This window comes from Trachurus trachurus (genome assembly GCF_905171665.1).
Source record: "Trachurus trachurus genome assembly, chromosome: 8".
Lineage (NCBI taxonomy): Eukaryota > Metazoa > Chordata > Actinopteri > Carangiformes > Carangidae > Trachurus > Trachurus trachurus.
Genome location: NC_139905.1, coordinates 13,985,836 through 13,998,703, shown reverse-complemented (window position 1 = coordinate 13,998,703; position 12,868 = coordinate 13,985,836). Strand labels below are relative to the sequence as shown.

Below are 12,868 nucleotides of genomic sequence, written 5' to 3'. Positions count from 1 at the left end.
TTTGGGCCAACTTAACACAGTTGCATTCTGGGGAACAATTTCAGAACGACATGACCAGAAAATGTGCAGCCTGGTGGAATTTGCTTTTATACATAAGCAAAATAAAGTAATGTCATTGTGATAATGAATATATTTGTTTTAAATTCAATCCAGCTGCTCAGTGCCTGTTTACAGAGCGGATATGTTGATCAAATGCAATATTTTATGTTGTCATCCATTTATAATTTTGTCTTGTTTTTTCCGTGTTTTTCGATCCAAGCCAGCCACTTGAATTGTAACATTCCATATGATGTAGTCTACATCTGCAATGTATCTCCTCCCCCCTTTTTATCTGTAACACTGACACTTCTTCCAGAGTCACAAATAAAGCTCGTGTCTCTCTGTTCAGCCGCTTGTTTTTGTGACACAGTTTATTATCTTCGTATCAACAGTTAATCCTAAAAGCAGTTGTTTCAGCAGGACGGTCCCTGGTGGCCCTTTCACACTCAAATATTGTAAACAAACTTTGCGCCGCAGGTAAAAATTCCTGCTCGAGACTGAACGCTCTCCTCACACATGAAGATTGCAGCAGGAGTATTTTCAATAACACCAAAATCCCCCAATTACTCTGAAGGTTTAGTTGACGCAGCCTTCTGTGAAATACACGTTTGGTGAAAATGGAATAGTAATGATGAATTAACTTGTCTTTTTGTGTTTTGCCGATGTCCTGTATCCAATCTTTTTAAGCACCAAACATATTCCTACTTGTTTTGTCACAGCATAAATTGTCGGATTGGAAAAAGCATTGACTGCACAAAAATGTACAAAAACACAATGATAATGGTTTGATGACTGAAACTTGGTCTTTTGGCTTTTTCAGAGGAAACCCTTCTGCGGTACAATCATCTTTGTGTAAATAAGAGGTGTATTCTTTTTTATAGGACGCATATCTGTGCATGCAGTTTTCCCTCTATTATTTTCCCTGTGCCAAAAATACCCTCGATCCATTTAAAGGCAAAAACAAAAGAGTTCTTCTCACCCGTGGTGGAAAACATGGGAATCGGAAAACGATTTCCGATCCAGATCTTATAGCGCCACCGTAGAACAAAGGTCACCTGGATCAGTCAGATCAGTCGTGAGCTGAATGAGGCTGCACAGTTGTCAGCTCCAGGCTGCATACCTTGACAATGCAGATTAGCCTCTTTATTTCCCAGCTCTGTGGGTGGCTTCACTCACGAGTCTGCCAAAAGCTATGAAAATATTTAAATTTTTAAAGACTCTACATTGAATATTTTACATCTTATGAAAGTAGCACAATAAAAAGAACATTTTTTCAACTTTCTCCTCAAGATCATATACAACGTTGAATTAAGACTTTGCTGTATTTCACTCTGAAGGCTTCCCTTGCCAGTATCAGTCCTGCATCCACCAGTCCTGTAACTGCCACTCCTTTGATATGCAAGAAAAATGTCAAAGGGACTCCATATGACCAAAACGTATCCATGCTGTCAACCTCAGCGCACACTCACACTGACATCCAGATGGATGGAGGGGCCCTTGAAAAAAAAAAGGTTACCCACTCAGTGAGGGGTTGGATGTGTGTAGCACTGCCGGGCTCTACAGGATGAAGGGGAGAATGGAGGCACGGAGGGTTGGATAATCTCTGAACTCCTTTAAATAGCTTCGGTGTTTGCCTCTGGCCCACACAGTCATCTGGATGAAGGCGACCACAGTGAAGAAAGCCACCGGCACACACTGGGTCATCACCGTGAAGCCGATCCAGGAGCCCACCTGTGAAAGGAACACACACACACACACACACACACATTGAGGGATTGGAGGACTTCAGTGTCACCAGTAGATGGCAGCAAAAGTGCATCTTTTCATTTCTGACTCTAACCCAACAGATTTGTATTCATAAATACAAATTATTGACAAAACAATAAATAAAATAATCATTTATTCATAATATGTCCCTTCACCTTTGGTTAAATCTTTATTAGAACATGTTTTTTAAACAAATCTAAAACTGTGTATGAGTGTGTTTGTGTTTGTGTTTTCTGCTCACCTCATATGTGTAGTTGGGACAAGACACCAGCCAAAAAATCCATGTGAATGGATTTTTCGTTGGGTAAGGGATCTTCTTGGTTTTCGAACCTGAGATGAAAGAGAAACAGCAGTGAAACTTTGCTCAGAAACACCATCTATCACTGTTCCAAAACGCTCACCTGGAGGTTTGAGGTTACGAAGAGCAATATGGATGGAAAAATTCCCCAATTGGCAGAACTGTGAGAGTAAAGACATCCAAAGGTGAGCATCCATAAGATATCTTAATATATGGTATATATAGAAAAGTATTTTACTGACCGAGTCAGCAGAATACAACTTGTGCATATCTCAAACTCACCAAGAAGATGTAAAGTCCTATATTGATTTGCTGCTGCCCGTAAACTGTTGATGTTTTCAAAGAAAAACAGATTAAGATGGAGACTGACTGCAACTGATGAGTTAAAGAGAGAATTGCAGTGGTCAGCACTTACAGGGTGGGGTGTAGAGAGGGTGGTTAATGTAGTATGCCATCCAAGCAGCAGAGCACCAGTAATAGCCACAGTTCTGGAATAGAAAGTGGGCTGTCACAATAAGGTCGCGCGTGCGTTTGATTTAGATTTCTGAGAATGACAAATGACGAATACCGTGTCCAGAAGGTCAAAGTATGCAACGCACTCACCTTAAATATGTTTCTGAGAGGCATGGTCCCGTGGGAGATACGATGGACAAACAGTGTCTCCAAAATCCTCTTTGCGTAGTGAAAGGAGTGACACATGCAGGCCAAACTGCAACAAGAAACACACACAAAACACACTTAGACATTTAGCTGTGATTCATACATTGCCCCCTCTGGGTGGCCATTACACTTGGCCTCTGACTCAGTATCAACACAGCAGCAGAATAAGCTGCACAACTGTTTGTCATGTTGAGGGGTGGACAGGAGGAGAGAGGTGCGGGGCATCTGTGCAAAGCCTTGGATTGTGTGATTCACACTGCAGCCACATCGCAAACAGATCCCTGCAAGCTGACACTCACTGTACGACCCACTGCTTGCTGCTGGTGAAGTCATACTTCGGGGAGTAGATGAAGGGGAGGCGGAAGTAGAACATTAAATAGATGACCAGTGGACCTACACACTCTGACAGGAACACCTGGAGCGAGCAAAGAGAAATACACAAAGGGCTTTAAATCATGTTTTTCTTTTTTTTTTCTTGATTTGCAGCCAGATGCATGAGACGTGCAAAACTTTCAAATGGTAAATACAATAACCAGTGAAATTCCCATAGTCTAGAGCTCTAGAGCTCTAGAGCATCCAACTGGCACCAGTATCTAACTGTTTAACTGCCTCTCTTAAGCACTGACAACCGGTGAGTGAAGCAATAATACTTTTGAAGATGTGTCAGTGGAGCGAATGAGAAACCAAGACGGATTGTAATACCAGCTTTGCACAAATGATGCGATCGAGTGAAGCCGCAGTTGACAGTGAAATCGATCCCTGAATCAGCACAGTGAGCAGAGACCCCTGCTCAGCGTGCCTGACCAATAGCTACTGGTGATCTCAGCTGGGATGCCTTTATGCCCCCCTCCTCTGCCCCCCACACTGGCATAAAGCCTGGCAGAGGGGAGGGGGGGGTTCTGTCAGGGTTGGTAAGGACAGGGTATGCGGAGAGAGGTAGTGAAAGGCAAGTGAGAGGTCATGGGGATAAACACCTTGGGGAGAAATGGGGCCACGAGATTAGATATCCTGAGACAGAGGACAGGCCGAGCGGGAGGTGGGAGAAAAACGAACCGCTGCAAATCACCTCTATCTGTCACAGTGCAACGACATTTATATTCAAGAGTTATTGAGTGGGTGAGAGAGCGTGTGTTTATATTTAAGAACACAAGCACATGTACTTGGATCCAAACTCAAAGACCATACCAGTGGTTTTGCATGCTTTTAATCCTCTGAATGCAAATCACACTCCGCAGAGCATTTTGAAAGGCAATCCTCTTTCCCTGCCAGTCATCTGATAATAAAAACAAACAAAAAAAACACTGAGCTAGTTTGTTGTAGCCAGATCATACCCAGAAAGCAAACATGCAAAACAGGAGGACCATGGGTAATCACAGTTTCTTGCAATGTAATTGTTGATGTTTAGAGGATTGAATCTTGAATGCCGAGGCGTCCTCTATCAAAACTGATTTACCACACTCAGATCTTGGCAAGGCCCAGTGGATCTGTACCGCTGCCGGATACCAAAGTGAGGTGTGAATAAATCTAAAACACTGATAGTATATTTAGAAAATAGCTCACAGTAATGTCAAACATCAGCTTTAACATGTAACACTCTAAAGGTCCTAAAATAAACTGTACTCACGGTTCCCCATGTGAGCTGGGGTCCCAGGTCGGTGAAGTAAAAGCTGGCTGTGGTGCCCACAGGAAGTGTCTGGAGAATGTCCTCATCCCTGAGAGGATTGGCCTCTGAAGAACACGACACATGAGACCAGACAACATGACAGATTATCAATGAACCAGGTTATTGTCACTGAAGAGAGTTAAGGTGAAAATTGCACATACTGGGATCCAAACGCAGGCACTGTCTGGCAGGATACCATTTTGGATCTGTCAAAATTGAGAAGGACTTTACTTATGGGTTTCATTTGGTTTAATTGGCTTTCATTTTGAATAACAATGACTGTCTAAATTCCTAAGAGTTACTTACATGACTTATGAAACAACGCTTTAATATCCAAAATAGTGGCAGTTGGCTCCACCTGAAAACAAATTGTAAAAAAGAAAAAAAGAAAAAAAAAAAAGCCAACTCAGCAACAGAAGACTCCCACACTGACATTTACAAGTCAATCCACAAGATGCCGGGAACTAAAAATACAAACACATAAGTCACCAGTAGTGCACGCTTTCCAGCAGAAGTTTTCATTTGTTTTGGAATTTGTCAGACTCACATTGAGCCACTTTCATCTGCAACACGATCCCTCTCGTTTTTTGACACGACTCTGAGCATTTGCACAAGCTGCTAATCATATGTATGCCCGGCTGCCTCGGCCTGTTGGCCCTGGTGCGGCACATGGCACGTACTTTAGCTGGAACAGAAAATTCCTGCCAGATGAAGAGGGATTTCTCACCTCCTAACAGCACCCATCGCTCAATAGGAACGTAACTGATAATGGCTGCACTTGACCAGGGCTGCGTGTGAAGTAGATTATTATCTGTAAAATTACCCTTCTGCTGACAGTGATGACTCTGTGGTTCCTGAGCTAAAACAAACACGTTTTCCTCTGACATCACTGCAAAGTGATCAGCTGTGTTTTTTCCTCATGCTACTTTTAGCACACACACACACACTATGTTTGAATCCTGAAACTGGGAGGTGAGAAAATCATGAAATCTCAGAGAATAAAGGGCTATTGTGACTTGTGTATAAGATTACAATATCTACGATCATAAGGTATTGTTAGTCTTCTAAAAATCATTATGGTCAATATAAAAGGTGAGTGTAATCAGAGACGCTGACGCTCACCTTATCCAGCAGTAAGAGTTTCTCCTTGGTCTTTTTGTCCAGGATCTCCACCTCAAAATAAACAGTCCTTTTGGCCTTTTTGGGAGGTTTTGGTTTTGGCCTCGGTGTGGATTTCTTCTCCTGTTCTGGTCCAGTCCCAGTCTTCGCCTCTAAGGCCAGAACATCCATGATAACGTTTGATCCTGCCCCTCAGTAGCCTGTTGAAATAATCTGTGTCCTGTGTCCTCCGCTGGTGGTCAAACGCAGCAGCTCCCTGCTCTCCCCTCAACAGAAGTGACAGTCCAGCTGAAGTGTGTCTTCTTCGGTGTCTTTTGGGCTCTCGGAATAGCACTCCAGTTCCACAGGAAGAGTGACGGAAATATGTGAGACCATAAACACTTTCTTTCACCCCCTCCCCAGGATGGATGTGTATGTGTATGTATGTATGTCAGACAGAATGGTGTGATGGAAAGTGACAGTGAGAAGGTAGCAGCAGGAGAGATCGAACGTGAAGTGAACCTGCTCCTCACCTGAATGGCAGCCTCTTCATGATCCACAACCCCCACCCGCAAGCCCCTCATGCAACAAAACGCACCGAAGACGAAACTGGAGAGCCCTAAGACATAATCCATAGAGCGCCATTTGCAAGGCTAAATATAAGTCGCCTGATTTGCTCTGCAGTGGGCTTGGTAACCTTGGGAAGCCACATACAGCCCTACCCAGTGTCAGATGCCAGTGTGCTCTCATTAGACCCTATAAGACACATCTCCTGTCCTGTCCTGTCCACTCTGCTGCTCCTCACTTGGTTACACACTGACGGGCCCCCATTAAAAGCCAGATCCACGGGATGAAAGACCTCCACATGCCAACACCTCCCACCCACCTCTCACCACCACCACCCTCCCTCCGGCCAGACCACCTGTGAGGCTGGTATTCTTTTCCCTTCCTGACCTCCACAACAAAGGCAAACATGTTTATTTCAGTTGCCCGCGCGTGGTGGTTCAAGGTTTGTGCGCTGAGTGAGCAACATCTCTTCCAAAATACTTTGGGGAAGGTTTGTGGTGAGAGGAGGAGGAGGAGGGTGTAGAACAGGCTGATTGGGAGAAGATCAGAAATGCCTTTCATCATGGCAAAGGGTCAACTCAATCATTGCACACAGCCAACTGCATATCTATACTCTGTGGTCTATTTATAACTGGTAGCCCAAGCCGGCACCGAGCAGTGGTAGGCTATCACTGAGATCGTCTTTTTTACTCTTGCATGACAAAAATACCTCTGCTAATGCTAATCCTTTTTCATACAGATTATCAGAAACATTAACGTGCATGCATAAATACATCTGAAACATATGCTGAACTGCACCTGCTTCTGTGTCAGAGCTTGTAACCCTTAAATCTGACATGAGGGGAATGCTATAACATGGAGCTCCATGGGATCAGTGATCCTCAGGGTGTTGTGGTCAGACTTTTTACTCTTCAGTGGAAATGTACATGAGCCTTTAAAATACCCTGTCATTCCTGCTGTGCTTAGATATTTGGCATTAAGAGAATATATAAATGTGGGCTAATTAAGTAAATTTTTGCACATTCACAGATAAGTTTGAAGTATAAAACAGATCTGAATAATTTCTAGTCATTCATTGTAGGCTATTTATTATTTGTTTGCTTTAGCTACATGATATTAATCCAACATGTTTTATCTTAGAGAAATGTTTGTTCTGTTTTTGCTGAAACTGTGTCACAGAGCTTTTGATTTAGGCCTAATTCGAATGTTAAATCTGAAAGTTATGAAAAGATTAAGTTTATAGATTTGATTAAAAAACACGATGATGTCAACCTTCCCACCCCTGCAGCACTTGTGGACATCCTGAGTCATAACAACAGGCTACATCAATCTCACCCTGGTCATAACTTTGTTTATTCATTATTTCACCATGTCGCCTCCCGTGGGCGCTATAGAGCACTTTGGTCCATTAGTTTTTGTTGAGTTTAATTTTCTTACTTTCAGATTGCTTTTCTACGGGCCACAGTGAAGCCACGTCATGCTCGCTCATTTATTTTAACTTCATTAAGTTTTTTATTATTATTTTTCGAGCAAGAAAGAGACTGTTTAGACTCGTGCTTGGATGTTCATGGGGAGATGTGAACACCACCTTCCCGGGGAATAGGGTTTTTCTGAGTTTTTCTAACTTTATTGCAAAGAAGTGAATGTACCAGTAAGGCAAATAGTAGCCTACACTTCTGCAAAAATAAAAACAAAAAAAATCAACAAGAACAGACAGAATAAATCCAGAGGCCTATACAAAACATAAGATATAAGGGAATGAAATAAAACAAACACTAAATAAGAAATAACAGACAAAAAAGAAAGTAGGCTACATACACTTAAAGTAAAGTAAATAAATTAGAATTAAAAGGTTGATGGAAGAGTGACACTGTTGAAAATAAATAAAAGGCCCAGATGGCATAGTGCCAGTGAATTGTTTGTTTCTGCACTCCAAACCGTCCTGAGAAACATCGTGTGTAAGTTCATCTGCCGTTTAAATGATTCTGACAATAAAATTGTTTTGGTAATATAATTATTGGGTAGCCTACAGTGCCACAGGCTAGATACATTGAGCTATGGAGGCACTGGTACAAATGCCTTTTAAGTATGAATTTATCTTTTTACTGTGCTCTTTTTGTTTTGTATTTTGTTAAATCTTTGTCTTGTGTGTTTTTATATAGTGACCCCGAGTCTGGAATAAAGTTTATCTACCGGTATCTATCTAGTGATGGAATAGTGGATTGTGCTTTGCCGTATCGGCCCTAAACGCAGCAAGCAAGAGCCAACGCACTTGCGCATGCGTACTCGAATCGAATCAAAATTGATTAGATGGGTCAGCAGCGGACAGCTGATATTGCCCTTTAATTATCTTTTATTTTACACAACCAGACTGGAGTTATCGCAATCAGAGATGCGTCTCCTCTCCTTGGCAATTAAAAAAAAAAAAAAAAAAATTTAAACACAGACCTGAGTGAGCACTTCTTCTCGGTGTGGAAACCACTGAGCGGTGGCGGTGTGGTGGAAACCGGAAGTAGCGGAGGGTGAGTGCTCTCGGCGCGGCAGTGATGATGACACACAGCAGCAGCAGCAGCAGCAGCAGCCGCAGCTTCTTCCAGAAGTTTCCTCGCCTGGTTTTGCAGCTCGGCGGCGGCGGCGGCATCGCCCGGAGGACACTATAACGTTACTCCCTGTACGAACAAGTTAATAGTGGCGATGTGGATTAAGTTAAAGAGTTAAGCCAGTTTATTTAATTCCCTTGTCGTCGAGTAGAAAGTAAAAAAAAAGTAGAAAGTGTGAGAGGCTAACGGTAAGTTAGCTAGCCGAGCCGCAGCTACAGCTACAAGCCGCCGCAGTGACAGCTGTGTGGAGGAGCGTGTGTGTGTGTGTGTGTGTGTGTGTAACCTGTCCCGCACAGGACAGGACACACTGGATGTGAACGAGCAGAAACTGAAAACGACTTGTGAGAATAATGCTTTTGTAAATAAAAGCCGAGTATAGGACAGTGAATCGGTCATTGTAACAATAATGGGTAAAGATTACTACAAAGTGTTAGGGATAGCCAAAGGTGCGTCCGAAGATGAGATAAAAAAGGCGTACAGAAAGCAGGCCCTGCGCTACCATCCCGATAAGAACAAGTCTCCCGGAGCGGAGGATAAATTCAAGGAGATCGCAGAAGCCTATGATGTCCTCAGTGATGCCAAGAAGAAGGACATCTATGATCGCTTTGGAGAAGAAGGTAACTCACTAACTCTACTCTCTCTCTGTGTGTGTGTGCACCGTCCTGTGTCACTCACTGTTACTTTTCGTGCAACTCCTGGTTGTTATTTTGTACTTTTATTTTTCAGCAAACCCCTCAGTTTTGGGTTTGCATTGCAATCTCTGAATGTGTTGCATCTGGTGGTGCATCCTCCTAATCGCTCATTGCTGCGTCTGGTTATCTTTCTTTCTTTTTTTTTAACACCCCAGTGACCGCACAATGAAGAGGGGTGTGTGTAGTGTGTGTGTCTGTGTGTGTACAATAGGAGTAGCTGCTAGCTGGAGAATTTACTGGAAAGTACTAGTTCTTGCCTGACCTTTCAGACTGCCACTGGAGTGATTATGAATCCTGTTGAACAGGTCCAGAAAGGCACAGATTATCCTCCAGGGCTGTGACAGAGACCTGACACAGATTTGACTTTTGGAGGTTTAAAAGCTTGAAAAAAATAAATTGTAACTTTCCTCCTTTGCATCATGGCCAAGTCATTAATATTTTCATTAGCAGTTTATAAATTGAAATTCTGTGGAGATGACTGGTCAAATTAAGCATGGGTGTTACTATTAGCACTTGTGATATTCTGTTTCAAAATGTTAATAATTATGCTGTAATTGTTTGATAAATGATTTTTTAAAAAGAAAACAGCAGCAAACAAACATGATTGAGGAAACACTCTGCACCCTGATCCATTATTTCAGCACTGTGCTGCTGAGTATTTAATTGCTTCATTTGTGAAAGCTTTTGGTGGTTCCACAGAGACGTTTATTGATTTCTAACTTGAGCTCAACTCATAATGGATTTTTAATACTGGTGTTTGTATTGAAATCCAAAAGTCTGAAGGGTCAGGGAAAACCATTTATCAGCTTGTGTGTGTTTGTTTGTTTTTTCTCAGAGATATCGAATAAAGTATTGTGTTAATAATCTTTCTGTCAGAGGCGAAGCACTTTATTTTCTTTGTATCATAATAGTTGATATTATACAGTGATATTGATATCAAGATATAACAACATTGAAAATGATATTAAGGATCCCAGCGATGTTTCTCTGTGTCTTTTCTGTTTAGGATTAAAGGGTTCAACTGGTGGTGGTGGAGGTGGAGGACACAGCGGCCAAAGCTTCAACTACACCTTCCATGGAGACCCTCACGCGATGTTCGCCGAGTTCTTCGGCGGCCGCGGTCCGTTCGATCACTTCTTCGCGCAAAATGGGGAGGACGACATGGACATCCAAGACCCCTTCTCAGCGTTCGGCATGGGAGGGATGGGAGGGATGGGAGGGATGGGCGGCATGGGCGGGTTCCAGCGGTCCTTTAAATCCCACCCAGGAGGCCCCCGCAGAGCGCACGAGAAGAAGAAGGATCCGCCCGTGGTGCACGAGCTGAAGGTGAGCCTCGAGGAGGTTTACTCGGGTTGCACCAAGAAGATGAAGATCTCCCGCAAGAGACTCAACCCGGACGGCTGCACCATGCGCAACGAAGACAAGATTTTAACGGTGGACATCAAGCGTGGCTGGAAGGAGGGGACGAAAATCACCTTCCCCAGGGAGGGGGACGAGACTCCCACCAACATTCCTGCAGATGTGGTGTTTGTGGTCAAAGATAAACCCCACCCAGTGTTCAGAAGAGAAGGATCCGATATAATTTACCCTGCAAAAATATCACTCAGAGAAGTAAGTGAACGAGGATATCAGGACTTAACTTAAAGGGATAGTTCACCCAAAATTAAAATTTCACTCATTATCTACTCACCATCATGTCGACTAAGGGCTGGGAGAAGTTTCAGGGTTCTCCGTGGCTTCTCTGAGTTACAGGGGGTCTCGGCGTAGCAGTGCATGTCCATATAACGGTTGCAAATGGATACCAACTGTCTTCGTAACAAAAAGACACCAAAAAACATCCAAATACCTCCATACTGCTCGTGTGTAATGTCCGTCCGAACCGGGAAGAGGAGCTTCCGCTACAAACAAGCTTGAAATATAGACTTATTTAATTTTTTTCGGAACAATTTCACATTTCAGGGCTTCAATACAAGACGGACATTACATACGAGCAGCATGGAGGTATTTGGATGTTTTTTGGTGTGTCTTTTTGTTACGAAGACAATTTTGGTATCCATTTGCAACCGTTATATGGACATGCACTGCTATGCCGAGACCCCCTGTAACTCAGAGAAGCCACAGATAACTCTGAAACTTCTCCCAGCCCTTAGTCGACATGAGGGTGAGTAGATAATGAGTGGAATTTCAATTTTGGGTGAACTATCCCTTTTAACTTAACTTACTGTTTCAGAAACATTTTGAGCAAAGAATTTGATTATCACAACTTTCTCACTCTCATTTACCTTGTCTATTCTCTCTCTCTCTCTCCATCTCTCCAGGCGTTGTGTGGATGCACTGTCAACGCCCGGACACTAGATGGCCGGACCATCACTGTGACCTCCAGAGACGTTGTTAAACCTGGAATGAAAAAGCGCATAGCCGGAGAAGGACTGCCGCTTTCCAAGTGCCCCGAAAAGAGGGGCGACATGATCCTGGACTTCACTGTGAAATTCCCTGACAAACTAGACCAAAGCACACGTGACGCACTCAAGCAGATCCTTCCACCGTGACCATGAGACGATGACACAAAAAAACATAACAAAAAACATAAGGCAAGGTAACATTTCCGATGACACTCTCCTAGGCAGATTTGGGTTGCGGCTGGGTTTAGTTTTACTGTCTCTGATCACAGAACCCATATTCCTTACCAAGTATCCAGTCAGTTTAATGAGTGTCTTGAGACTTGGAGACTGACAGGACAGCTGACTTTTGGCTTTGTGTGTGCGCATTCAGCTGAGGTTGAGTAACAGTGTTTAGCAACGGCCTGTGAAAATGTCAAATCCTCAAGATAAACAGTAGGAAGTATAATGGTATGTATATAGGTAATCATACAGTGTGTCAAGTCATAGGTTTGACTGCAAGAAGGAGAGTGGGAGTATTTTTTTAATACTTCACTGAATTCTACCACTTAAAATAATTTCAATCAGCAACTAAGGATTTGGTTTCACCGCAGCAGTATTTGGAAGTGGTTTAACAGAGCAGGGAGCGAGCTATGTAACTATTACCTCAGGTTCACTCACGCATGCTTGAATGTAGCTATAACTACATTAATTTAACAGGATATGATTTTGGTTAAAACTGAGGTTTAAATACTGTGTGTGTGGGGTCCTGAGAGGTGAAAACATTGGGGCTGTCAGATAGGAATACACAGATTTAGTCATTAGCATCGGCACTAATATTAAACATAGTGAAACCCCATCAGCATTAGCGGGATGGACAGATAGATCGTCTTTGTCAGTGTCATAATACAACTAAGTGTTTAGTTACCCCTATTTGTAGGGCTGCACCTAATCCCTAACCCAAGCCTACAAATACTGGGGCGCAGACATCTCCAGTTATAATTAAGACGTGTAAAGTTTCAGTGACGTAACCTCGCGTATGAACGATCCCACTGAGTTCCCCGCAGTGATAAAGCATTATAGAGGTTTTTAAATATAGGACAGAC

General features: G+C 43.0%; 2 protein-coding genes across 2 annotated transcripts; one reads left to right on the top strand and one right to left on the bottom strand.

Moving 5' to 3' along the window:
* Nucleotides 1–392: 392 nt before the first annotated feature.
* On the bottom strand, nucleotides 393–6,163 carry tecra (trans-2,3-enoyl-CoA reductase a). Its single transcript, XM_083977524.1, has 11 exons — nucleotides 5,550–6,163; nucleotides 4,734–4,785; nucleotides 4,589–4,633; nucleotides 4,389–4,492; nucleotides 3,064–3,179; nucleotides 2,708–2,813; nucleotides 2,520–2,592; nucleotides 2,387–2,430; nucleotides 2,208–2,265; nucleotides 2,048–2,136; nucleotides 393–1,770 (listed from the first exon to the last, which is right to left on the bottom strand). The coding sequence occupies exons 1-11, from the start codon at nucleotides 5,715–5,717 to the stop codon at nucleotides 1,597–1,599; spliced, it is 1,029 nt and encodes a 342-aa protein (XP_083833650.1). The 5' UTR covers nucleotides 5,718–6,163; the 3' UTR covers nucleotides 393–1,596.
* A 2,515-nt stretch (nucleotides 6,164–8,678) lies between these two features.
* dnajb1a (DnaJ heat shock protein family (Hsp40) member B1a) lies at nucleotides 8,679–11,979 on the top strand. The gene is made up of 3 exons (XM_083977307.1): nucleotides 8,679–9,309; nucleotides 10,391–10,995; nucleotides 11,703–11,979. Exons 1-3 carry the CDS (start codon nucleotides 9,099–9,101, stop codon nucleotides 11,931–11,933), a joined length of 1,047 nt encoding a protein of 348 aa, XP_083833433.1. The 5' UTR covers nucleotides 8,679–9,098; the 3' UTR covers nucleotides 11,934–11,979.
* The last annotated feature ends 889 nt before the right edge of the window (nucleotides 11,980–12,868 follow it).